This window comes from Eurosta solidaginis, chromosome 1 (assembly GCF_040869045.1).
Source record: "Eurosta solidaginis isolate ZX-2024a chromosome 1, ASM4086904v1, whole genome shotgun sequence".
In the NCBI taxonomy this organism is placed as follows: domain Eukaryota; kingdom Metazoa; phylum Arthropoda; class Insecta; order Diptera; family Tephritidae; genus Eurosta; species Eurosta solidaginis.
The window spans coordinates 360,441,676-360,467,974 of NC_090319.1; the positions used below are offsets into that span (position 1 = coordinate 360,441,676).

The window sequence follows — 26,299 nt, forward strand, 5'->3', positions numbered from 1 at the left end:
GTCTGGTACTGACTAACAGAGATGCCAGACCCCTTCCCACATTAATAGCAACCGTAAGTCGCCTTTGTACGTGACCAGCAGGGGTCACAAATAATTTAAAGAAATCGTGTCGATAACGAGTATTAGAAGTTAGATCAGAACATCTCCTTCAGTGAAACTACACTTTGTACGAGACATACAGACAAAAGTGTGACCAGCAGCAGTATCAGTCCCTTAGACCGGGGCTAGGTTCGAAGCGCCCCTGGATAAGTGAATGAAGGACAGTTCCTCCGCAAGGAGCTGCTCTTGAAATTTTTTGAACGATCCGCGAGACTTTGAGGCAAAAACCCTGGATCTTTCCGAAATCGAAATACGTTGATTCCCTTAAAAACATACAAACAAAACCTTTGCTAAATGTTATTATTTTTAATATAAAAAACTTTTTAAAGCAAGAACACCGGCGTACACCGGCGCGCCGCCCACACCGCCGCCGCCGATATAGTAATCGACGTAAACCTCTACTCCTGACTCCGGTCCTGACAAAAAAAAAAACAGTTCTCAAGTCAAGTCTATGCTAAGTATGAGTAATGGGCCCTTAAGATTTGTGTTACATCATTGTGCGCTGACAGATGAATAAATTGCACGTATTTGGACAAAGAGGATAAATACAATAAGAGCCGTCGCTCGTTATTTTGTGGCGAGTATCTCGCTGGAAATTGAAAAAATTGATGCCGAATGTTTTCTGAGAGGGACATTTTTAATAGTCTTGCATTTATCCATGCCGTGTAGGCCCCTTGTGCAACTGTGATTTTTGGAAAGAGAATTAAATAAATTAATTAAATACAGTCAAGAAATAAACACAAATACCCCACGAAAATGTATAGAAGACATTTATAAACATTTCGCCCAAAAAAAAAATAGCGACTACCTCTCAGTTTACATCGAGTAAATGCCAAAAAAAATAACGAGTGACGGCTCTTATTGTATTTATCCTCTTTGATTTGGATGGAGGGCGACAAATATCGCCATCGGACATACCAAATTAGCCAACTATCAACTGTTGTTACACGCAAAACATAAGAAGAATTTGACATATATTTTGGCTATGGGTGTTGTCGGACTTTGCAAGTGTAACTTTTTTCCTACTCGTTGGTTTCTTTACCAACATTTTAACAATTAAAATTCGCATTTAAATGAATGAATAAAAGACAAAATAGGTTGGTAAGTATATTTCTTGTACAATGAAAATGTTTATAACAGTGCTTCGCGAGCATTTTTTCAAAGAATGGGCAGGCTTAAATGACTTTCAACTACTAAGTCTGAAGTTTTTTATATTTATGAACGCAACATCTTGCGGCGATATTACTGGCATATACAAGACTTGGTTAAAGAAACTAAATGAAAAACTTTATTATGGCTCGGCCTTTAGCTCGAATAGATTGACGTGGCAACCTTGGTTGATGGTTATGCGGCAGTTACTCACGAACGTACGTACCAAAAACGTGTCAGCTGACACGACCTATCTTATGAGTGTGCAATGTAAACGAAAACTCACCGACGTGCAACGTCCGTACGTACGTAGCCCGGAACGTAGAAATCAAAACAATTTTGATTTTTTCCGTAAGAACGTGTCAGCTGATCGCCCTCTCACTAGAGAGAGTTGCCTAGTAAACTTTTGTGCGCTAATTTTTGACCGTTTGCAGTTTTATGCAAAAACACCTAATTAAAGTTTGAAAAATGGTGAAAATAATTCGAAATAATTATGTAAAAGTGCAGATTATAAATATGTAATATATTTACATTTATTTAATATTAATTCCAGCCTTTTACAACATCAAAAATTAAATTGGAAAAAGTTGATGTTTCCATAAGCTTGCATTCAAAATGGTCAATGGCAACAGTGCTTATCTGTAAACAACACACACACAAATATGTTATGTACATGTACACAGACGCACACATTGATTCCTACGGGCTTGAGGGCATTGTGAATGATGACTAAGTGTGATATCTTCTGTATAAACGTCAAAATTCCAAAGTGATTGGATCACCTGATTTGTAAATGACTATCGCTGTCTCATTCTGTATCTCTTTCTATCACCCGCTGAAGATAGGCGCCGCCATATTGAACAGTCTGTCAAAACGCTGAAAAGTAGCTATATTGAACAGCCTGTCACGCAGTTGACAGATAAGATAACACTCTTAGTCATCATCCACAATGCTTGAGGGTTCGGTGAAACGTGTTTCGTACGGCAAACGTCCGTACGTATGGCACACGTCGGTGGGTAATTGCCGCTTTACTCAAACGATGTGTGGAGCGCGATTACATTCTGTACAGAGATATTGATATACACAATCATAATCAATAGTCTTCCACCTCTAGTCATCATCAATCCTCAAAGTGAGCAAGGTTTCTGTGGATTTTAAAAAAATTCACTTCGTTTTCTGACGTCGTCGCGTCAAGTTCGGTTTTCCCCACAACTCAACCGCGTGCTATCAAGGGGCTTTACTCACGCGGTTTGAGAATAAAATGGCGGATAGTGCGGGAGTCGAAAAGACAATATTAATTAAAAATACTTACAAATTGTGCGCTGTATTGTAAAAATATGCAAATTGTGCATATAAATAACAAATGAAATTGATAACCTGGCGTGGGCCACATAATACCAACTCGATTTACGTAAAACTGTCGTAACGGGAAAATCATTGAAGACACTTGGCAACAAGCCACTGAAAATTAATATTTTTACATACATACAAATGGAAATAAAATTCTCGGAAATAAACGGGACAATTTAACGGAGTAACTAAAATGTACAGTCATGTACACATAACCTGAATAAATATAAAATATAATAACGGAAAAGACGAAAATTACCAAAATTGGACAAAAACAACAATGGAATGGACTGGGGAATCTGTATATATTAAATTAAAACTTACAAAATACACAAATTAAATAAACGAAAAATAATTACCAAAATTGGACAAAAACAACAATGGAATGGACTGGTGGAATCGAGATAAAACTTACCGGATTAGACAAATTGGATTTGAACATACAACCAAAAAGTGATATTTAAACAAAGAAAGTGGACAAAAATACCAACTCAAACTGAAAATTAACAAAAATTGAAACTATTGTGATATGAAGATTTGGAAAATATTAACAAATTAAAGACCTTTACCAAATTAAATTGGACATAAACACAAATTTTATAAATAATCAAACATACATATAACTATAATTTGAAAATAACCTGGCGTGGTGCCATGAAAAAACCAGTTAACAAAGCACATAATTAAATACAAATAGCAAGCTACTACACATGGTTCTGGCCAGTTGGTATTACCATTGTGTATTAGTGGAGCCTAAATTACTTACATACTATGGAAAGTTAATCCAGAAATTAATCATTTTATGCATTGGACAATAACCTGGAACTGGGACTTTCAAATATAAGAAGGTCCTCCTCCATGCAATCAAATCCCAAAAAAAAAAAAAAAAAAAAAAAAGGATTTTAAAATTTTTTGGAGTTATATTTAATAATAATTAGGCAAAAATGTCTAACGATCAATCTACATCTGATAATACATCACAGCAACAACAAGATGAGGTAAGTTTGGTTTATCCAAATGTTTTAATTTGATAATTGATAACATATCTCGCGTACAAAACTTAGAACGAAATCTGTGAGTTGGAACATTTACGTAAGCTATTCATTGGAGGTTTAGCACCTGTAACAACTGAAGAATCACTTCGTGCATTTTATGGAAAATGGGGAACAGTTGTTGATGCGGTGGTAATGCGTGATCAAACTACTAAACGTTCGAAAGGTTTTGGATTCGTCACTTATGTGAAAGCTTCAAGCGTAGATGCAGCACAGAGCAGTAGGCCGCACCTTATTGATGGCAAGTAAGTAGAGGCTCCCCCATAATATCTCACATATATCTGACGTGTAATGTGTCCCCACATAACTTTTTTTTTTTCAATTGTAATGTGGAACTTATTGCTATAACACCAGTGTCCCTATGGTCCAGCAATATTTTAACTGCTACTTTGCTTTGACTTCCGTTGGAAGATATTGCAGATTAGTATTTTCACCTTTTGCATGGGGCGGAGAACTGCTACAAGAAGAAGTGTATTTCTAGAATATCTTCTAAACAAATAGAAAATATACCTAGGGATCGGCATAAAAATGTGCGCAAGTTTTTGAAACTACTGAATTTTTGCATATGGAGTCATTGCACACGTCTACGACCAAATTTGTAACTCCCATTTAATTTGTTGCCTCTCTCCCACAAATTGTCAACCTTCGAGCAGATCCTTGCAGCGGGACTGCGCCATATTATTCTGGGACGGTATAGAACCCAATCTTGGGCCAGTACCTGATCCCAGTCCAGAGAAATGGTTTTGCTGCGTGTACCGGAAAATAATCTTTTTAGGACGGTCTCACTATTGCCATTGGGCCCCATGTACGAACACCCGGCCCGGCCCACGACCCGGCGACTTCCAAATAAGGGACATAAAACAGCGCATCAAATTGCTTGTGGATGAACACAAGCGGGCGAAAAGGGAGGAGCAAATAAAGAATTGTAACCTTTTTGCCTGTGTGGGTAATTATAGTCTACCGTAAAGCCCCTATTGAATCCGACTAAACACACAGACAAAATATATATCGCCTTCGATAAAGCGCTGTCGGGTGCGAAAAAATACGCGACCGCTTTGCAAAGAGGGATTAACTATCTAGCGCGTGTCTTCAACTTGTCCCTGTCCACATTCATCATTTCCGAAAAATTTAAAATGGCCAGGCTGTCTGCGCTATTAAACCTGGGAAACAGAAAATGCCCGGCGAGCCCAGATCTTAAAGAAAAATACCCAGAACTCGCAGAAGAGGGACGCACTCTCCCTGGGGAGACGGGCGTCACTTCAGTTCAACTTCGATCTGGGGACTGTAACAGGTTAAACTCTAACCTATCCAGAACCCACCCCGACAAACATAATGTCTGTCCTACTTGCTATGTATCCCCACGAGACACCAACCATCTCATTAATTGCAATGTGGAACCAACGCCTCCAACACCTTTATCACTCCCGTTAGAGGACTTTGATGACAATTTGTGAGTGGTCGTGCCCATTGAATGGGGCGAAGCACTGTTATTATAACAACGACAACAACAGTAAGATGAAGAAGAACTAATTTTGTTTTCTTCATAAAATCAAAAATTGCCTGGAGTCAAAAACCTCAGGATTAGGTAATACCGAAGTGTACCGGATTCATATTAGGCTAAGGACTACCCACACAGGTTCAAGAAACTATCTTATCATACCCAAGCTCCCAAATCGGTGGGTATAATCTTGCCCATGTTCCTCAATGCAATGCTCTGAATTGAGTTTTAATAAAACTATTAAATTTCGTTTCTAGACCTGTTGATTCGAAACGTGCACTACCACGCCCTGAACGTGAAACTAAGGAAAATAATGTATCAGTTAAAAAACTTTTTGTTGGCGGTCTTAAGGATAATCATGATGAGGAAAGCCTAAAAGAATATTTTTCGCAATTCGGTAATGTTGTGTCGATTAGAATACTTACTGACAGGGCTACTGGAAGACGTCGAGGATTTGGATATATTGAGTACGATGATTACGATTCTGTAGATAAAGCTATACGTAAGCATTTATTGAAGATTAATATTTTTGTAATTAGCTATTTGCTCATAATTTTTGTAGTTCAACGAGTTCATACCATAAAATATGTTGTCGTTGATGTAAAAAAGTCGGTATACACCAAGCCTAACGCAACAGAAAATAATATGACTAACAACCCAGCAAATGGATTAATGCCACCAGCTAATACATATCCACCGGGCCAGCAACAACCGATGGCACCTTACCCACAAGTACCACCAGCACCATATGTACAACCTCCATATAATTATTGGGGACCGCCACAATATCCAATGCCACCACAACCAAATACCGCATATCCACCACAACAACCAATGCCACCAAACAGTTGGAATGGTTGGAATACACAACCCCCCGCACCGGCACCAAACTACTGGTATCCGCAAAATCAGTGGCCACAAAATAATGTTCCTACCACTCCTGGTCCACCACAACAAATGGCACCAAACGGGCCGCCAGCAAATTGGAATGCAGCACCTCACGGATTTCCACAATCTGTACAACCAACCGCAAACCTTGGTACAGGCTATCAGCAAAATTATGGTGGTGGCCCCACAAAACCGAGTCAGCCCGATACAAATCGTATGCATCCATATGGAGCTCCACAAAACTCTAATTTTGGTTTGTAATAGTTTTGTATAATGCTTTGAAGTGAAACTTCTTAAGGGATTTGCATATGGCTGCACATGTCCATACTTAAAAGTCCATTTAAGGTATAATACTGAAATGTTTCACAAATCGTCATTTCAGGTTTATATTTTATTTAACTTCACTTTCGAAAATGCAAGTTCTGATAGTTTATCGGGTTGACGATTATAGTCAGTTGAAGTCGTATAGATAGATAGAAAGATAATTAATTGAGGATCGCACTGCGACCATTGGTCTATTGTGCCCTAAGCAACTTCACAGCACCTCAAGCCGACATCTCTGATGAACCCTAGCAGTTCACCTGGCTTGAGGGATTTGATGTGAGAATACTCTGGCCATGGTGAGCCCATAAACTTAGCCCTACGTCTTGAGATTGCGTCACACCCCAGATCATATGGTCCGCCGTCTCCGCTGATCGACCACGTATATAACCAATGTTGGTTGCACTTTGATAAGCTATTTTCTAATGCCATACATTTTGTAACGAATGTAGTATTTTGTCTTTACCACAAATGCATGCCGGATATCAAAATAGTTTTTTGTATGATTGCCACTTATCAATAAATATATCTAATCATACCATATACCATTTGGGTTCAGTTAGTTTAGTACTTGCTGGATGATTAGTGTTACTAGTAGAATGTCAGATTGAATTTTTCCAATGAAGCTTCACTTCTGCGCGTATACTTGATATAAAAGAACGAAAACGTACGTTATAATTGCTTTATTTTGTAGGAAATCAACAACCAACGCAACAACAAGGTTACAATGGTTTTGGCTCAAATAATCAACGCAGTGTACCGCAAAATGTGGCAATGAGCAATAGTTTCAGACGCTAAAAATGTATGCTTGAGGAGCTAACAATTTTAAAGGTAATTTAGTCCTTAAAATCCCATATTATTCACATTTTTGTGTTATTAACCTAGCAAAAGCAGACTTTGCAAACATTTTCGTCAGCTCATTAGATAAGTGGCATAGGTTTTGTTTAAACATCATTAACAAAAAGTGGTGGGCATTAAAATTAATTTCATTTGAAAATAAGATCACAATTGGTTTGGAATACCATCATTATCGCAATTGGAGATTTTTATATGTCCCACTTTATTTAAGATCGTTAAGTTACTTCAGTGCTTCCCTAGTTGTCCCTAGAGACAATCGAACCTGTCTTGATATCGCATCTTTCGCCAATCACTTCGCTGTATTTAGTAGACACGTTTATAGGGAGGTTCTCCGAAAAAATTTAAAATATTGTATTGTATATTTATAGTTATTTTTCTTCCTAATTTAAGTATTCTATTCACTACAGTAGCAAGATATCAACCACATAGGTATACACATATCGAACCCTATATCAGTAAGAGTCAAAACTCAAAATTAGACGTACTGATTCATTGATGATTAATGACTCTGAATAGCTCCAAAATAATTAACTTAAAAAAGGTTGACGATAAATAGTTCTTTAGTTGAAGAGTATTTTCGTTGAAAAAAAAAAAAAAGCGGGTGACTTATTTCCTGTTGAATTTTTTTTTGATTTGTTCTTTTCGATATAGGGTGAGATATATTAAATTGAGAACAAATGTAATCTATTAAAAGTTTTAATTTTATTCTTTTTAATTTAGGTACATAAAAGAAGCTCAATATAAAAGAACTAATTAACTATAATTAGTAAACATATAAACAAATATCTATCCCACTATAACTAGCTCAATTTATGCAGAGGGGCATTGTTATATTTTAAGTTACTTTATCAACAACATATGTTATATTTACATATATAAGTATGTAAGAGCTAGATTTATTATCAATTATATATTATAACGTACGTAATACGTATAAAATCGTAGACATCGTATTAAAAGTCGTAGAACATTTGTGTATCCAACCTTTATGCATACATATATATTGTATATAAAAGTAATTGTATGATTATTTGAAATTACCTTTTCATATGTTCGGTATTATAAACAAATTGTAAGCTTTTACGAAAGGACGTATGTATACACATTCACTTGAATTATATTGTTTACTTCTTTATTTATAATTAATATAAGTTGAAAAAACACTGTGTGGCAGAGAAACAAATTTGATACATTTATTTTGGTAAACGTTTTCGCCATTCCGCCAGAAACATGAATGTGCATTTTTTTGATTTTTGGTTTAAGGGTTCTCTGAGTTGAACATTGAATATTACATATATGTGACCTGGAATCATGAAGCGACCCTCTTGTACACGAAAATACCGTTGTTCAGTTTTTGATGGATTCTTATAGGAAATTTAACGCTCTTTCCAATGGAACAAACCGCAGTTTTCTTTCTTTCTTAGTTTTTTCACAAATCGGACAACAAATACGATTTTTTGAAATATTTCGATCCATGCGGCACCTATCGGAAATTTTTTTTATTATTGCATTGTCATCGGGTTCTGAACTATATTCCAAGTTTCAAGCTTGTAGCTTATCGGGAAGTTACTTAAATTTTAATTACAAAATTCCTTCACAACGGCCGGCCGCTACACGGAGTCAAAAACTTTAAACGCGTTTTTCTCGAAAACTTGTTTTCGCACAATAGGGTCGTTTCATGATTCCAGGTCACATATATATATATAATTAAAAACCTGAGTATCAAGCAAAAATGAAACCACGCCTTTTCACAGTCTAAATAAGATGAATGGTTGATCGCCGTGGTGGTAGCGTAGTCGCCTATCCCACAATACGTCCTGGGTTCAAATCTCGGAATAAGTAATATCAAAATACTTCGGAACGTTTGTCTAAACGGGGTCGCCCCTTGGCAGTAATTTGGCAAACACTCCGAGTGTATTTCTGCCATGAGAAGCTTCTCAGCAAAAATAAATTTGCTTTCAGATGCCATTCGGCATAACACAACTAGGCACCGTCTAGCCAATTTTAATTTAGCAGACTAGTGGCTCTTATTATATTTATCCTCTTTGGTAGTACAATTACACTTCAATATGACGTACCTCACAACTGCGTGTTTTAATCAAAACTGATTAGTTATTACTCAACTTGCGCTGCTTTTATACTCTGTTGCCTCGCCCGCACATTTCTCCAACTGTCTAGACGTTTCACCTTCTAGAACTGTTGTATCCCCTGCTTAGTAATTTAGTTATATGCACGTGTATGTGTGAGTAAGAACTTCGGCTGATGACTGCATTTGTGTGGGTGAGATATCTGTTCGTTGCCTTGTACATAAGTGTTGCTAGCTTTAATGTGTACATGTACATAAGAGTGGCTCCTTCATGTTTTTGTTGTTGCGTGATTATTTACTAACAGCCTAGTGATGTCAACGTTCGCCACACTGCCCTCACCTAAGTGTGATCGTCCTGATCAGACAAATCTCTCGATTCAACCGCTGCTAGCCTCTCCAAAAGAACCACCCTTCTATTTCGTGGTTTCCCAATTGTCTGTATGCCGTAGATGGCATCAATGATACTCTTCACAACTTTGCAAATCTTCCTCCAAGAAATCTTCCGAATTGTTGTTCTCGTCGTACCTGTGTTTCATCTTACTTATCATTATCCTGGACCGTTCCCTCACACTCTGTTGTTTGGCCAATGAACTACTTCGCAGAGCTTTATCTTGACGGATAGACCTTGCATCCTCAGTATCGACTTGTCGGTTCACAACAGTAGTGCGCCCTGGCTTGAAACTACCCTTGCATTATTTCTGGGAAATTATTTCCTTCGTCTTAGTTCGTCCATTTGGTTTTGTCAATACCAGTGTTTCTCTCTTGTTGTTGTCAATACCAGTGTTTCTCTCGCAGGTATCTTTGATTTTGCTTTATTTGGTCCATTCGTTCCCTCAACCTTTGCCCGATCTACTGCCTTTTACTTTGGTGGTTTTTGTTTAATCGCCTCCACCAGCAATCGCTTACTGCTGAACCCTTTCTGCAAACTGAAATTGAGTGGTACATCCTGGTACTTATACTGCATAATCCTTTTCTGCATATCGATGCTGATGCCATGGGCAACCAAGAAGTCCACTCCCAATATGACTTCATCAACGATCTCCGCCACAACGAATTTGTGTAGAACCGTGACCTTCCCAATTAAGACTTCATATACCACTTCTCCCTGGACTTGGTTATACTCGCCATTGACCGTCCGCAACCTGGTCCCGCTCCAGGTAATGGCTTTACTCTCCTGTTGACCAAATCAGATCGGATTAAGGAATGAGATGCGCTCGTATCTACATTCAGTACACGTTCCTTGCCATCCACATTTTCTCTGACGGTAAGACTGCTCGATTTTCTTCCAATTTGCGAGATGGCTATCACAGGGCATTCAATAGCTGGGGCAAGTTTTCGATATTTACATCTAACTCGCTCTTGCTTATCTCCTCCAGCTTTGCGTTTACGACCAGCCAAGTTGGAACTACCAGGACCGGTGCTGCAATGACGTGCAGTGTGACCTGGGTTACCGCACTTGAAACACTTCAGAACCCCGGCATTTCTCTGTTGTGATCCCTTCAGTGCTTCCAAAATTGTGTCTACCCAATCTGGCCATTCTACCTCCAAACGGCGTGCCTTGAAAGCTGGTTTACTCAATAGTGAGGAAGTTTCCTGAGTCTATGAATGTGATACCGTTGCTGCAAATGTTTCTTTGCGTTTGCGTATGTAGCTCGCTTTGTTTCGACGTCCCGTATGCCATTTATAAAGCTCTGAATCTTTACCCTTTCAGTGTATTCCAAGGGTGCGTCCGCATTTGCAAAATGAGCCAATCTTTCAATATCTGAAGCAAACTCCTGCAATGTCTCATTCGCTTTTTGGTAACGGTTTTGCAACTCAATTTGGTATATCTGTTTTCTATGCTCGCTTCCATAACGTCTCTCGACAGCGGCCATCAATACTTCATAACTGTTCCGTTCGTACTCTGGGATAGTCTGTAAGATTTTCGTTGCAGGCCCTTTCAATGCCACGAACAGTGCAGCAACTTTATCTTCCGCATTCCAGTTGTTCACTGCTGACGTCTTCTCAAACTAAAGCTTGAATACCTGGAAAGGAACAGAACCGTCAAAGGATGGAGTTTTTACCTATGGATTAGACGATGAAGTGACTGGGCGGTTCAATTGTAATTTCCGGATCATATATTTCAAAGCATCCATCTCTGCCTCTATTTTATCCTATCGACCAGTGAAGCCTTCATCAAACTGGGTTAGTGTTTCTTTCATATGCGCTTCCAATTTAGATGATATACGGACTTCCTGCTCTTCTAGTTGTGTGGAGATCTGAGATGATATATGTGCTGAAATTTGTGCCGACATTTCGGAAATACGCGTCTCCTGTGCTTCCAACTTCTATGTTATGCATGCCTCCTGGGATTCTAGTTGTGTTTCCATCTTGGATGTTACTGTCGACGTTTGTGCCGATATTGCAGCTAATATCATGTTCAAGCCTGTGTTCGCCATTGTTTGTGGTGTTTCATTTTTCTCCTCCCATTTTGTTGTCTCATCGCCATCAAGATGAAAGACATACTATTCCACGTTAATTTGTTCTGCTTCCATTGCCTCTCGTAGTCGTGCTTGAAGTTCGATCTTATTGCCGGTTGTATTCAATCCACGGTTCTCCAACTCCTTTTTCAGTTGCTGGCTCTTCAATTCACTCCACTTTGCCATGTACTTGTTGTACTCTGCAAATCTGGAATTTATTCAACAATTCCACTTCTGACACCAATTGTAACGAATTTGGGGAAATTCCGCTTATTCCAAATCTTCTGCTAACATTCGAATCGCTAAACTGTTGAATAAATAACTCCAATATTCAGATATGCAAAATTGTCTTTATTAGACTACTTGGAGAGTAAAGTAACACTTATACTTCACAACCAATAGCGTGCTTAAATCAAACTGACTTGACTACTCAGCTTGCTCTGCTCTTACACTCTCTGTTGCCTTGTCCGAATATTACTCCAAATATCTAGGCGTTTCTCCGTCTAGAATTCTCTACTTGGTTACCAGCTATAGGCGTGTGTATTTGTAGTTTATGGCACCTCTCATATGCATATGCGTGTGTATATGTGAGTACTACTTCGGCTGATGATTACGTGGGTTTATGAGTATCTCTCCGTTACCTTGTATGTATGTGGGTAAATAATGATTAATGTGTTTATGTAGCTTGCTTTAATGTTTTTGTTGTGAATTTACTTAGTGACAGCTTAGAGATGGTAATATTCGTCACACAATGTTTTCTCTTCTCCGTTGTAAGTATTCATGGAATCGTTCCGTATAAACCGTTCATTTAGAGTATTTGGAACATAATGCTTTGAATCATTTGATATACCTCCTGCGGTCCGAATATTCCAAATATATAAATAATATTCCAATAATAAAAACAATTCCACAAATACGTGAAAAGTGCGAATGTTCCGAACACGCTCAGCGAATACAACAGAGATTTTCGTGTTTTAAACATTTGAAGTGAGATAACATTTTTGTTGTTCTAGTATTTGACACATTTTCTTAATATATATTATATTTCATATCTTATAATTAACATAGTGTAACGAATTTAGTGCAATTCCGCTTATTCCAAATCTTCTGCTAATGTTCGTTTCGCTAAACTGTTGAATAAATGACTCCAATATTCAATAATACAAAATGGTCTTTATTACACTACTTCACAATAACATTATACTTCACAACCAATTGCGTGTTTAAATCAAAACAGATTGCTCAGGCCTCAGCTGGTGCTGTTTTTATACTCTTCGGTTTCCTTGTTCGCATACTTCTAGGCGTTTCTTCTTCTAGAATTTACTACTTAGTTACCAGATATAAAATTACCAGCTATAAACTACAGATGCACTTTTTCTCGCATAGCAATATGCGCGTGTATATGTGACTAATAATGATTGCATATTTTTGTGAGTATCTCAAATATATGCATGTGTTTGTGCATATCTCTCCGCTGCTGTATATACATATGTGTAGACATAATGATTGATTTGTTTATGTAGATACAAGTGACTGCTTAGTATCGGCTTAGAGATGATAGTATGTATGCCTTAGTGTTGCTAATATTCGTCTCAATAGCTTTTATATGGGGAAGCATGCTATATGTAGGAACTTAACTTTTTTTTAAGAGCAAAGCTTTAGATTTTGCGTTGTCACGAAGTCAGATATAAAAAATATTTGGTGTGGGTATAAAACAACTTCATTCAATTGAGCTGTTTTACGCAAAAAGGGATCTTCTACCCTTGATACATTTTTGCACGCCACTCCTCAATTGTTTGCCTCCTATTTCTATTATTTATATTTTTCATAAATTTGAAATGAAACACCACAGTCAATGAATGTCAATTCAATTTGGGAGCAAGATGGTCAAAAATCATGTTAACCGATCAAACAATGATAAAAACACAAGGTATAACCGTTTCTCTTCTGGTCGGCCATGATTTATTTCTTTTTGCGCAATATAAAATTTGAAAATCAATCTCCAAACAAACGAAAATCAAAAAATTTAATAAAGTAAAATATTCAAATATGTTGTATGTATGGGTGCAATTGGCGGCCGCCGTGGTGTGGTGGCTGCGTGCTCCGCCTACCACATCGAAGATCCAGAGCTCACGCACCGGGCAAATCAACATCAAAATTTAAGAAACAAGTTATATCAATTTGAAGAAAGTTTTTCTTAGCGAGGTCGCCCCTCGGCAGTGATTTGACAAGCACTCCAAGTGTATTTCTGCCATCAAAAGCTTCACAGTGAAAACTAATCTACCTTTGCAGATGCCCTTGGGAGTCGGCAAATATTTATGTATTTTTTTTTTTGCTGACATTTAAATTTCTGGAATATGCTAATAAAAGAAAAAGAGCAGCAAACAATTATGCCATCGCCTACTACTAAATCAGACTTAATTTATAACTTACATTTGTGGTATTCAGTTCCAAAAATATTTTATAAAAGTATTTATTCTTCTTACCTTAAAATTAAGAAAATACTAATTGAAAGGATCTAATGAGCCTATGTTATGTAAACACTTCACATATTTTATTAAAATAAGCCTTACTTGATATACAGTACATATGGATATATATTGTATACATTTTTAAGAATGCCTGAGTTTATAAAAATTGGTTATGCTATGATTAGTAATATTAAATAAGAGTGGATATTTTATAAATAAAATCAATATAAATAATATGAAGGATATATGTTTATTGATGCATTATGTTATGTAAACACTTTAATTTTATCAAAATAAATTTTATTCAACAAAAAAAGCAAAAATATCTTAATTAAATATGCAAACAGGTAATTAAATATTAGTACATACCTTTATTAATTTTATGCCATTTGCCTTAGTAATTATACATGTATAGTGTATGCATGAAATAGGTTATTCCGTTTTTTCCAAATTTTAGAGTTGGGATTGTACCGAGTATTAACCATTTTTATGGGTAATTACGAGGAAAATAGCCGGATTATTCCTTTTTTGTATCTTTTTTTGGGTATTTAAAAATCATTTGAAGCGAGGCTGCTTGGAATTACAACTCAGCAATTAAATTTATACGTCATTTGAAATTAAAAAATTTTCGTTTTGTTTTTAAACAAACAACCCAGTAAACACTCGGAGGCAACAATTAGTCCGGAAGGAGTCCAAACTTTGGATCGTTTGCACTCGTTATGAACTCATTTAGGAGCCTCTAACATAAGTCTTATACAGGCCTCCTTCCGATATCATATATGAGCCTTATTGACCTCATATACTGCTAATTTTGAGTTCTTTAATGACACTACTTCAGGGCTTTTAGGAAGACATTTTTACCCATATCCGAAGCCGCAAACATAGGAGAGAAAATTATTGTGATAAAACTCCCATGATTATAAGATAGATGTGAAATCCATAACTATTAGCTGAATTATTTATTTAGAATAAATTGTCGCAGAAAAACTAAGTTTTTATTCCGGAGCTGCCTAGTTTACGGATTTTAATATTTTTCGTTTGTTCATAATTTCATAAAATTGGAGTCATAAAAGTCTCTAAGGTGATAGCATTATTGAGGCTGATATTTTTCACCTATTTCGGACCCATGTTGAACTCCAGAACTGTAAGCGCTTTAAGAATGTTTATAGGATACACATATTTACGCAAACAAAGCTACCCCTCAAACATGCTCACGACGCTCATAATTTAAGAATCCGAAACGAGTTCAAAATAAGTGGGCAATGTATGTATCAGAAAAGTATCGAAACGCGTAGGAGGGTTAAAGAAAGAAATTTTAATCTTAGCCTTTTATTTAACGGCCTAAAACTCCTAACCTAGCATGCAAAAATTGTCAGTTATCAAATATTTATGTTCGTCTAAACGAGTTTGGAACAAATATTGATACTTTGTTACGAGAATTTTTTATTTTAATACAAAATGAATTACATTTGTACATTATTGTTACCCTTGCTATTCTTTTTTTTTGTATAAGCATCGACGTTTTTCCCCTTATGGACGCTTCTCGACATTTTTAATGTGACCGCAAAGCTGCTACGCTCTGACCAGGTGTGTCGAACTATATATGACTTCAATAAGCGCTGACGATGCCCAATAAATAGGCCATGTAGGTGTCAGATAATCAGAGTTTATTAGAGTTAAAAATGACCACGGAGAGGTTCAATAGAGTATAATATGAGTTGTTTAAAAGCCTTTTAAAACTCATGTCGGACTCTTATTTAGGCTCAAATGATATATGTACGTTAATAGGCTCATATAGGACGACCATTGCAAGAAGGGAAATACATTGGTTTCGGCCACCCAAATGAGCTCATACCGACTGTAAACGCTCCAATTTAGATATTTTTTCCGACTCTTTTTTGACTTAAAATGGTTACTGGGCAAACTTAAATTTATAACGGCATGTATTATTGGCTAAATATTTTTGAAAAACGCTGGATTACTGATTAGAACTAATTCAACCGATAGCGTAATGGATAACTACCCACCAATATAGGACAAATTGGGTACATTTTGGATTGAATTTGTGTGTTTGTTTCCCATATTTTCCAAACGACTATTTTTACTCTTCTTTTCGGTAAATATTTGGGTATTTACCCATTTTCACCATATATAACCAATTTACCGGGTATTTACCATTTGGGTATTTACCCCTTTCCCATCTCTACCAAATTCTCTTATTTTCTAACGCCCCAAAGTTGAGAATTTCTCAAAATCAAAAACTTCAGTAATAAAATTAGTTCCAATCTAAACAAATTAGTTAAATGGAAGAAGTGTTTTAGAAAAATTTGATTTCCTTTTTACTAATATTCAATTGTAAGGAGACAAACATCCAGCATATGGCGTACTTTGTTACTTTGCTTCGCCTGCCAGATTAGTACAGTGTCTGGCATCACCAATATCTTGCAACACAAAGTTTGTGAATATAAAGATAATGAAATGATTCAAGGGTTTGTGTAGTGCAGCGCTTTCAAAGGGTAGCCTGCGCAATTTATAGCTTCTTCAAACCAAGTGTCAACCTCACCTACGCGTGGCGAATCCTGTTTCTTTAGCACCGAGGCTTTGGCGACCCAATTTCCTCATGGAACTAGAAGCTGGGGAGGGATGGCTTAGAAGGTTCAGCGTGTTCATATTGAATGGTTTTCGAGATTTTCGTACCTTCCTTCTTGCCACTTAATGGTGCTTGTTACCGGAACGTACCGCATCTATACCGGGGGGGGGGGGGGGGGGGGGGGTATAGGAATTCAAGGGGTTGATAAGCACAACACAAAGCTTTAGAGCTTCAAAGCTTCCGCAACCCCATTGTTAACCTCACCCACGCGAGGGAATCCTGTTACAAATATGAATGTATCATACACATATTAAGCAGGCAAGGCTTTGGCGACCCCAAGTTTCATGAAAGTAGGGGTGGGGGTGGCCTAGAAGGTTTAATATGGTCATATTAATCGTTCGCGAGATGGTCGGGCTAGTACCTTAATGGTGCTTTATTACCGGAATGTACCGGATCTATATCTCGCAAAGGACCATAAACATCGACACTCTAAAAACCTTCGGGGAGGGTCTTTGCCGTTAATACAACAACAACAACCCGGTAAAGCACAATCAACATGGATAACACTCCCAAAAACGTTTGGGAGTGTTTTTATTGCTACAACAACAACAACAAAGGTCCAAGCATTTCACATGATGATTCTAAGTGGACAAAAGCTATCTCTCATTACTAGTTAGTTTCCTCCAAGCTTTTTGTTGCCGATATCGGTTACGCTGCTAGATCGAAAAATTTTTGGTTTTCCTCATTATAAAGTACAAGAAATTATCAGAGACATTTGAAATTCAAGCTCGTTTAGGTACAAGCAAACCGAGATAAGGTGGAACTCATTGATAAGACTAGCTTTACCCGGCGTACGTTTTAACGCCCGAGATCGAATGAATGTTGCGTTATTTTTTTTTTCTGTTTTGTTTGTTGATAATTTTGTTTATTGTTCTGTAAATTGAATTGAAACTTTTTATAAGGAAAATTTTAGACTCGTTTGCTCTAAGATTTCATTTTTCACTTGAAATAAAAAGACATACCGTTTTTGGATGAATTGCGTTGTGAATAGTTTTGTCTTCAATTCTTAATACGTACGTATAATTCGTTAAAAATTATTTGATTTGTTTGTTATTTGTGGTTTCTGTATGAATTAGAATGAGGTTGACTCTGTAAGCAGAAAAGCAAAGTCCGGTCACATGAAATATTTCTTCCGAAGTTAAAAAAAAACCGAGATTGAAAAAAAGTTTAAATTTAAAATTTTTAATTCTGAAATATGAAAAACCTTCTCGTTGATCGAAGGAACCTATAACCAATATTTGGTTATGATTGAAGTGTGGGAAATACGTTTCCATAGCGAACATACACACACACATAATTTGATTTTTATATATATAGATGTGGAAATTTGTGATAGGTAGTTTATTGTGTGATTAACATCATTTAAACACAGAGTTATTGCCATCACACTGTGCATCCATACAATTTATTTGTCTTCTATTCTACAATCCAAAGTACATAATATGTAATATTCCATTCTTCTTATTCTTTTCATTATTAGGCTAATAGTCTATGCTTCCCTAGTTTGGTAGCAGAAGGCCACGCAAAGAACGGCAACAGCAAACTAAGCAAACTGCATCGACTAGTTTGCATTGGCATAACGGGTGCGATGTGAACGTCCCCTGCTGATGCACCTCCCTTCCCTATTCTGATAGAGAAAGAGGCAAGAATAGGCGCACTAACACTTCCAAATATTTCAGAGTTGAAGCCAGGAAACATGATAGGGCATATGAAAGTAATAAGAAAATTCATAGGAAATCCCACATTACAACTAGGCTCAGAGTCTCACGGTACTTTGAAGTGCCTATTGTGGACAGGACCCACTGGAAAATCCTATAATGACCCTGACTCAGAGTTCTGGTTCACGGATGGATCGAAATTCGATGACGGAAAAACGGGAGCTGGCATCTATGGGTCGAACTTCAAGAAATCGATACGTATACGCAAGCGATACCCACCATATTTCAGGCAAAAATCCATGCAATAGAAGTCTGTCGTAGAGAATGTCTGCGGAGAGACTCAACATGGATGAGCATCTACATACATTGTGTCGGACAGCCAGGCGGCTCTGCGTGCCTTGCAATCCTACACAGCTACATCTGAGCTAGTGGATGACTGCACTGAAGTTCTTAATGATCTGGGAGCCAAAAGCAAGGTTTTGTTAGGATGGGTTCCCGGACATCTCTGCGAATGCGTCGCTCTGGCTAGGCAGAGACTCCCATCTAGGTGGTGTGACTCTTAATCCCTATGTGATGTGGGGTAAAAAGCCTGAAGAGGTACTTAGATACATCAAAAGCCCCCAGATACAAAATTAGGCTGAAAGGTCATGCACAATAGATCTGCACAAAGGTCGCAGTGCCTCCAGGCCTAGTAATAATAATATTATTTTCTATATCGTTAGCTTAATGTGAAAATGTGCTAAGTCAACTTTAACGAATTTTACAGGAGACGAAAAAAACTGAATAATTTTTCAAATACCCTTCTTTTTTAAAAACTGTGAATGAGGATACCTTAATTGCAATGCTTTTGAAGGTGGAAGCTTTGAAACAGATAAATAAAAATCATGTATGCCAACCCAGCAGCTATTTTATGACTTATCATAATTTCCGCACTCAAAACAAATTTTTTCTCCTGACTTAGCACTTTTTACTCAATATATTTTCCCATCACTCCTCCCCTTTAATGATTGAAATATAACACTAAAACTATATATTTCACCAAAAATACTATTTATTTGTCAAACTACTTCTAACAGTTCTGATCTGGACTCTTTTGGCGGATGGTGCGCAGACAATAATTTGTTTTTAAATTCAACCAAACAAGACAACACAGCAGTCTTACTCCAAAAAAAAAAAAAACTGCTACATACTTTATCTACAAACTAAATGCTAAATCTCTTAATCGTTGTCAAGAGAGTAAACACTTGAGTGTAATTTTTGACTCCAAACTCTCTTTTTCTAGTCAAATTGACTCCATTGTTTCAAAATTTGTTGCAATGGTTGGGTTCAGTAGACGTAACACCAGTGACTTTAAGGACCCTATGACGTTGAAGGCACTTTATATACCCTTGGTCAGAAGTGGTCTTGAATATTATTGCTCAATAATATGGAATCCTTTCTATGAATCTAACTCCTATAAAATTGAGGGAGTTCAAAATTTTTTTTACAATAATTGCTTTACGTATGCCTCACTGGCCAGACGGCCTCTCATCACATACCAGCAGGCGCAAATTGCTTGGACTTCAGGCTTTGCATGGCAGAAGAACTTTTATCTCACTCATGCTTGCCTATAATGTAATAAACTTTAGCACGAATTGCTCTGATTTATCTAATTTGTTCGTTCCATATATTCCACTGCGTGATCTTCGGCATAATATAATACACAGGCCGACAGCATCTCAGACCCAGGAACCGGGCTATATATTTTCGAAGTATTTTGATGCGATGAATCGAATTGTGGCCTCAAAATTGCTCTATCAGCTCTGGTTTTTAAGATATCCTAACCTAAAGTGCAAAAAACACAGTTTTTGCCCATATTTGAGGTTATGTAGCTTTGCAGATGTTTTCTTTCACCAAATTAAAGGATGGCATCTTTGAATACAAGTCTTAATTTTTCAAATGGCGTTGAGTTTGCTCAAATATCATTTTTTTCGCTGAGATATCGTATTTTGAAATTTTGAGGTGTGGTAGGAGTTTTTCTAGGGGTTAGGGGATACGGAAGTTAATGGGTGTGGTGTGAGATATCTAGATAAATGAGACTTATTTTAGGAAAAATATGCGAGTAAACGCTGTTCCCAGGGCTAAGTGGGTTAGCCTGCTTTCCGTATGATAGGGGTGGTTTCTAGGGGTTAGGGCTGTGTGTGACTTGGTACCCGAGGGTTATATAGAGTAGGGGTGTGGTGAGTTAGCACACTTATGGTTTGAGATAAAATTTTAAGAAAAGCAAGTAAGGAAGGCTAAGTTCGGGTGTAACCTGGAATGTGTTTGTATGACATGTGTATCAAATGGAAGGTATTCAAGAGTATTTTAAGAGGGAGTGGGCCATAGTTCTATAGGTGGACGCCATTTAGGGATATCGCCATTAAGGTGGACCAGGGCTGACTCTAGAATTTGTTTGTACTATACGGGTATCAAATGAAAGGTGTTAATGAGTATTTTAAAAGGGAGTGGGCCTTACTTCTATAGGTGGACGCCTTTTCGAGATATCGCCATAAAGGTGGACCCGGGGTGACTCTAGAATTTGTTTGTACTATATGGGTATCAAACGAAAGGTGTTAATGGGTATTTTAAAAGGGAGTGGGCCTTAGTTCTATAGGTGGACGCCATTTAGGGATATCGCCATTAAGGTGGACCAGGGTTGACTCTAGAATGCGCTTGTACGATATGGGTATCAAATGAAAGGTGTTAATGAGTATTTTAAAAGGGGTGGTGGTAGTTGTATATGTGAAGGCGTTTTGAAGATATCGACCAAAATGTGGACCAGGGTGACCCAGAACATCATCTGTCGGGTATCGCTAATTTATTTATATATGTAATACGAACAGTATTCCTGCCAAGATTCCAAGGGCTTTTGATTTCGCCCTGCAAAACTCTTTCATTTTCTTCTACTTAATATGGTAGGTGTCACACCCATTTTACAAAGTTTTTTCTAAAGTTATATTTTGCGTCAAAAAACCAATCCAATCACCATGTTTCCTCCATTTTTTCGTATTTGGTATAGAATTATGGCATTTTTTCATTTTTCGTAATTTTCGATATCGAAAAAGTTGGCGTGGTCATAGTTGGATTTCGGCCATTTTCTATACCAGTACAAAGTGATTTCAGATAAGTACGTGAACTAAGTTTAGTAAAGATTTTTGCTCAAGTTATCGTGTTAACAGCCGAGCGGAAGGGCAGACGGTCGACTGTGTATAAAAACTGGGCGTGGCTTCAACCGATTTCGCCCTTTTTCACAGAAAATAGTTACCGTCATAGAATCTATGTCCCTATCAAATTTCAGAAGGATTGGTAAATTTTTGTTCGACTTATGGCATTAAAAGTATTCTAGACAAATTAAATGAAAAAGGGCGGAACCACGCCCATTTTGAAAATTTCCTTTATTTTTGTATTTTGTTGCATCATATCATTACTGGAGTTGAATGTTGATATAATAAAACTATATACTGTAAAGATATTGAATTTTTTGTTAAAATTTGACTTAAAAAATTTTTTTTTTTTAAAAGTTGGCGTGGTCGTTCTCCGATTTTGATAATTTTTATTAAGCATACATATAGTAATAGGAGTAACGTTCCTGCCAAATTTCATCATGATATCTTCAACGACTGCCAAATTACAGGTTGCAAAACTTTTAAATTACCTTCTTTTAAAAGTGGGCGGTGCCACGCCCATTGTCAAAAATTTTACTCATTTTCTATTCTCCGCCATAAGTTCAACTCACCTACCAAGTTTGATCGCTTTATCCGTCTTTGGTAATGAATAATCGCACTTTTTCGGTTTTTCGAAATTTTCGATATCGAAAAAGTGGGCGTGGTTATAGTCCGATAATCGTTCATTTTAAATAGCGATCTGAGATGAGTGCCCAGGAACCTACATACCAAATTTCATCAAGATACCTCAAAATTTACTCAAGTTGTCGTGTTAACGGGGAGACGGACGGACATGGCTCAATCAAATTTTTTTTCGATACTGATGATTTTGATATATGGAAGTCTATATCTATCTCGGTTCCTTTATACCTGTACAACCAACCGTTATCCAATCAAAGTTAATATACTCTGTGAGCTCTGCTCAACTGAGTATAATAAGACTCGATTCGAGAAAATTAGGAATCGACTATATCATGTCTATGTTATCTCAATCGATTTTCAGGTGTAGGGAAATTTAGAAACATAAAAATTTCAAAATGCGGTATCTCAGCGAAAGAAAATGATATTCGAACAAACTCAACGCCATTTGAAAGATAAGACTTGTATTCAAAGATGCCATCCTTTAATTTTGGTGAAAGAAAACATCTGCAAGGCTACATAACCTCAAATATGGGCAAAAACGATGTTTTTTGCACTTTTAGGTTAGGATATCTCAAAAACCAGAGCTGATAGAGCAAGGCCAGATTTGGATTCAGCGCATCATATACCTTCGTATATATATAGTTTGGTTTCTGGGTCTGAATAAAGGTTGCATTTTGTCGGCCTGTGTTATTTATCGAAATAACTCATAAAACGAATTATGCTATGAATGAACCTATAACTAGGACTATACATCTACATAGCAAATAGATTCAGTAGTGTTATTAATTTTAATAACAGCTTATATAAGTTTAAGCTTGAATTGTATTCTATTTTTAACTAGTTTGTAAGAAAGCATGTAGTTATCGACATGTAAAAATTGAAGTAGATAAAAGTCAGCGCAAAGCATTTATCAAACACCAAAGGCATGTCTCAATTGGGTGAATCCAATTTCAAGGGATTGTGTTCGCAACGCTCTCGAGGGATTGCCAGCGCAATATATAGCTTCTCCAACCCAATTGTCAACCTCACCTACCTCTGGCGAATCATATTTCATTGACAGCCGAGGCTCTGGAGACCCCAAGTTTCTCATGGAGCCAGGGGGTGGGGAGGGCGGTATGTCCTGGAAGGTTTAATGTGGTCATATAAATCGTTCCCGAGATGGTCGGGCTAGTACCTTAATAGTGTTTTGTTACTGGAACGTACCGGATCATATCCGGCAAAAGACCATCAACATCGGCCCAAAGCCTTCGGGGATTGTCTTTATCGTTAATACAACAACAACAACAATGCATGCACTTTTAGATTGAATGAATTAAATAAGTAAATAATATGCGCGCACAAAGAAATGACTGGTAATTCAGATTGATATTATTGACTGGTTGACTTAGCACATTTTTTTTTGAACAGCTGATGACTTAGCACATTTACACATCATTGCCCACAGCACGTAAAAATTTAAAATTAAATTTTCTTTTTTTTTTGTGATCGTTGTACTTTGAATTCAGTTTTAAAACTGCATTAAAATACAATTTTTCAAAAAAAGTGACTTAGCACAATTTCACATTAAGCTAACGATATACTATATCCTACAGTGTAGAAAATATTAGAAAACTTGAATGCTGCAACGAAATGTGCAAAACGTGGCAACGAATTGTAAGGATCAACGAAATTGAAAGTTTGGAAGGTGTTTTCTATCATCGCTCTGCGCGTGCAGTCAAAACAAACATTTTAGGACAAAATCATAGCCCTATTTCTGGGGTTTATATTTCAAATCGGTATGTATAATCTGTATATAGAAAAAGCGATATATGTATCTGTATATATATATGTATGTAGGTATGTTTCAGGAAGCTTATAGACTCCGATTTTGACTAGCTTCGTAGCAACCAGGATATTGTTTCTGTGAACGTTTTTTTTTCAGGAAGTAGAGCAGTGACCGACCTATTCCAAACAAAAACTTATTTAATGTGCGATTTGCTTAAACTTTGGTATAGTAGTACCTCTTTCATTACTTCAATATTTTCTCAATTTTTCTTTCCAGGCAGTGGACCTTGTCCGGGAAACCTTATGTTTGTCCAATTGGTTGTAAAACTTTGTACTCTTTGACAAGCTTAATATTTAATATATTGTCTTTCAGGGAAATGGATCAGGGACCGATCCATTCCAAAAAACCTTATTTATGGTCCGATTCACCTAAAAATTTTTACAGGGTATAACATTTGATCAAAATCAGCGCGAGTGCTTTCGAAGTCTATAAGCTTACTTTATACATATTAGACTGGGTCGACTTATTAACCGATATCGCGCCATCGATTTTTCGATAGGATTTGGGCTCAGGAAAAAAAGTTCCACTACGCGAAACTTCATTTTTTTGACTTTTTTCGACTTTGATTTTTAAGGTTTTTTCATGACCTACTAAAAAAGAATTTCCATTGATTGTAAAATTTTCATGTTTTTTTTTATCAAAAAACTGTTATCGACAACGTTTTTTGCGAACATTTTTGGGTCGGACATTTTTTTGTAGGTCATGAAAAAAAACTTAAAAATCAAAGTCAGTGTAAAAAAATGAAATTTCGCAGGCTCGAAAATTATTTTTTGGGTATGCGTAGTGGAACTTCTTTTCCTGAGCCTAAATCCTATCGAAAAATCGATGGCGCGATATCGGTTAACTTTCGTCCATACAAATCGACCCAGCCCAATATATATATATATATATGTATGTGCGTACATACATATGCATTGTTACGATTTTAGGAATTCTTGATTATTATGTACCGGTTAACGTTCGAATCTCTGAACTGTGGAATAAATAACTCCAATATTCATTATAGCAAAATATAAAGACCATTTACATTTACTTCACAATTACAATTATCGCGTACTTCACTAATAGCGTGTTGAAATCAAAATGATTGATTATTCCTCAGCTTGCGCTGCTTTTATACTCTGTTGTCTCGTTCGCATATTCAAGAGTCTAGACCCTTCACGAACAACCTTCTCGAAAAGCTGCTTATTTATTTATCCTTTATGTAGTAATATTCACCTTTTTTCTCCTAGTTATATGCGTGTGTATGCGTGAGCAATAAATTCTGCTCTTAGTTGCTGCCTACATGTACATAGTATATATATGAAATATTCTCTTTGCTGTTAGCTTCGCTGTTTACATGTATGTGTGGCCGCTTGCATTGTGCATTTATTTAGTAGCAGTATAGTGATGAACCGAAATGCTAATATTCGACACAGTATATTGCTAGTTTAGGTTGAACTAGCCGGTCAATAAAGACATCACATAAACTGAATGTGTCCATAATGTTACCCACCTATCCTGCTTGATGGATCATATGCAACTCCTGTTTCGTTTTGATTTCTCCAAAATGGATTGGGACGTGTACCGTCTATGACCCATGTAGTCTGTTCGCCCTATGTAAGATGGCTCTATGCTGCTATGGCTATACGGCCTGCTATATTTCGGGCCATTACGTGGCATAGACAGCAGAACAGCTGTCGGGGTAGTTTTTAGGGACTCCGTTATGCTAGTCATTGATGAATGTTCTTACTATGTATATTTTTAATACATATTTAAAAAAAAAAAAAAAAAATTTAACAAATTTTGTTAATGTTTACTTAAATTTTTATCTCTTCCATATATGTACAAAATTTGTCAATCTAATTTTATTGCACGAGTCCGAATGTGCGATGTGCACCAGACAAGAAAATTAAATGTAGAGTTTCTACATTGAATGACAGTGTAGGACGGTTTCAGGAGTTGTGATGCCAACTTGAACCCATGTGCCCTCTTTACCGGCCCTCAGAAATGGGCATTAAATGCACGTGCTTCGAGGTAAGTTTTGATCACTACAATGACTAGAAAGATAATTTAATTAAAAAAGTAAAATAAAGAATAAATTATCAAAAAAAAAAAAAAAAGCAAAT

At 36.9% G+C, this 26,299-nt stretch overlaps 1 protein-coding gene across 4 annotated transcripts; it reads left to right on the forward strand.

Moving 5' to 3' along the window:
- Positions 1-2,361: 2,361 nt before the first annotated feature.
- Positions 2,362-26,299, forward strand: LOC137238141 (ribonucleoprotein RB97D-like). Of its 4 annotated transcripts, XM_067762790.1 has the most exons (7): positions 2,362-2,397; positions 3,496-3,596; positions 3,663-3,895; positions 5,406-5,650; positions 5,711-6,289; positions 7,052-7,188; positions 7,936-14,554. In XM_067762790.1, the coding sequence occupies exons 2-6, from the start codon at positions 3,543-3,545 to the stop codon at positions 7,153-7,155; spliced, it is 1,215 nt and encodes a 404-aa protein (XP_067618891.1). In that variant the 5' UTR covers positions 2,362-2,397; positions 3,496-3,542; the 3' UTR covers positions 7,156-7,188; positions 7,936-14,554. The 4 variants fall into 4 exon arrangements, with proteins under 4 accessions (XP_067618891.1, XP_067618892.1, XP_067618894.1 ...); XM_067762791.1 differs by lacking the exons at positions 2,362-2,397; positions 7,936-14,554 and adding an exon at positions 23,959-26,299 and having other exon boundaries at positions 2,410-3,596; XM_067762793.1 differs by lacking the exon at positions 2,362-2,397 and having other exon boundaries at positions 2,410-3,596; positions 8,020-14,555.

Bases quoted from the DNA above. Each gene is read 5' to 3' on its own strand.
- LOC137238141 (XM_067762790.1), top strand. From the start codon at position 3,543: ATGTCTAACGATCAATCTACATCTGATAATACATCACAGCAACAACAA. The intron at 3,896-5,405 runs GTAAGTAGAGGC...TTTCGTTTCTAG, and splicing joins CCGCACCTTATTGATGGCAA to ACCTGTTGATTCGAAACGTG. The intron at 6,290-7,051 runs GTTTGTAATAGT...TTTATTTTGTAG, and splicing joins TCCACAAAACTCTAATTTTG to GAAATCAACAACCAACGCAA.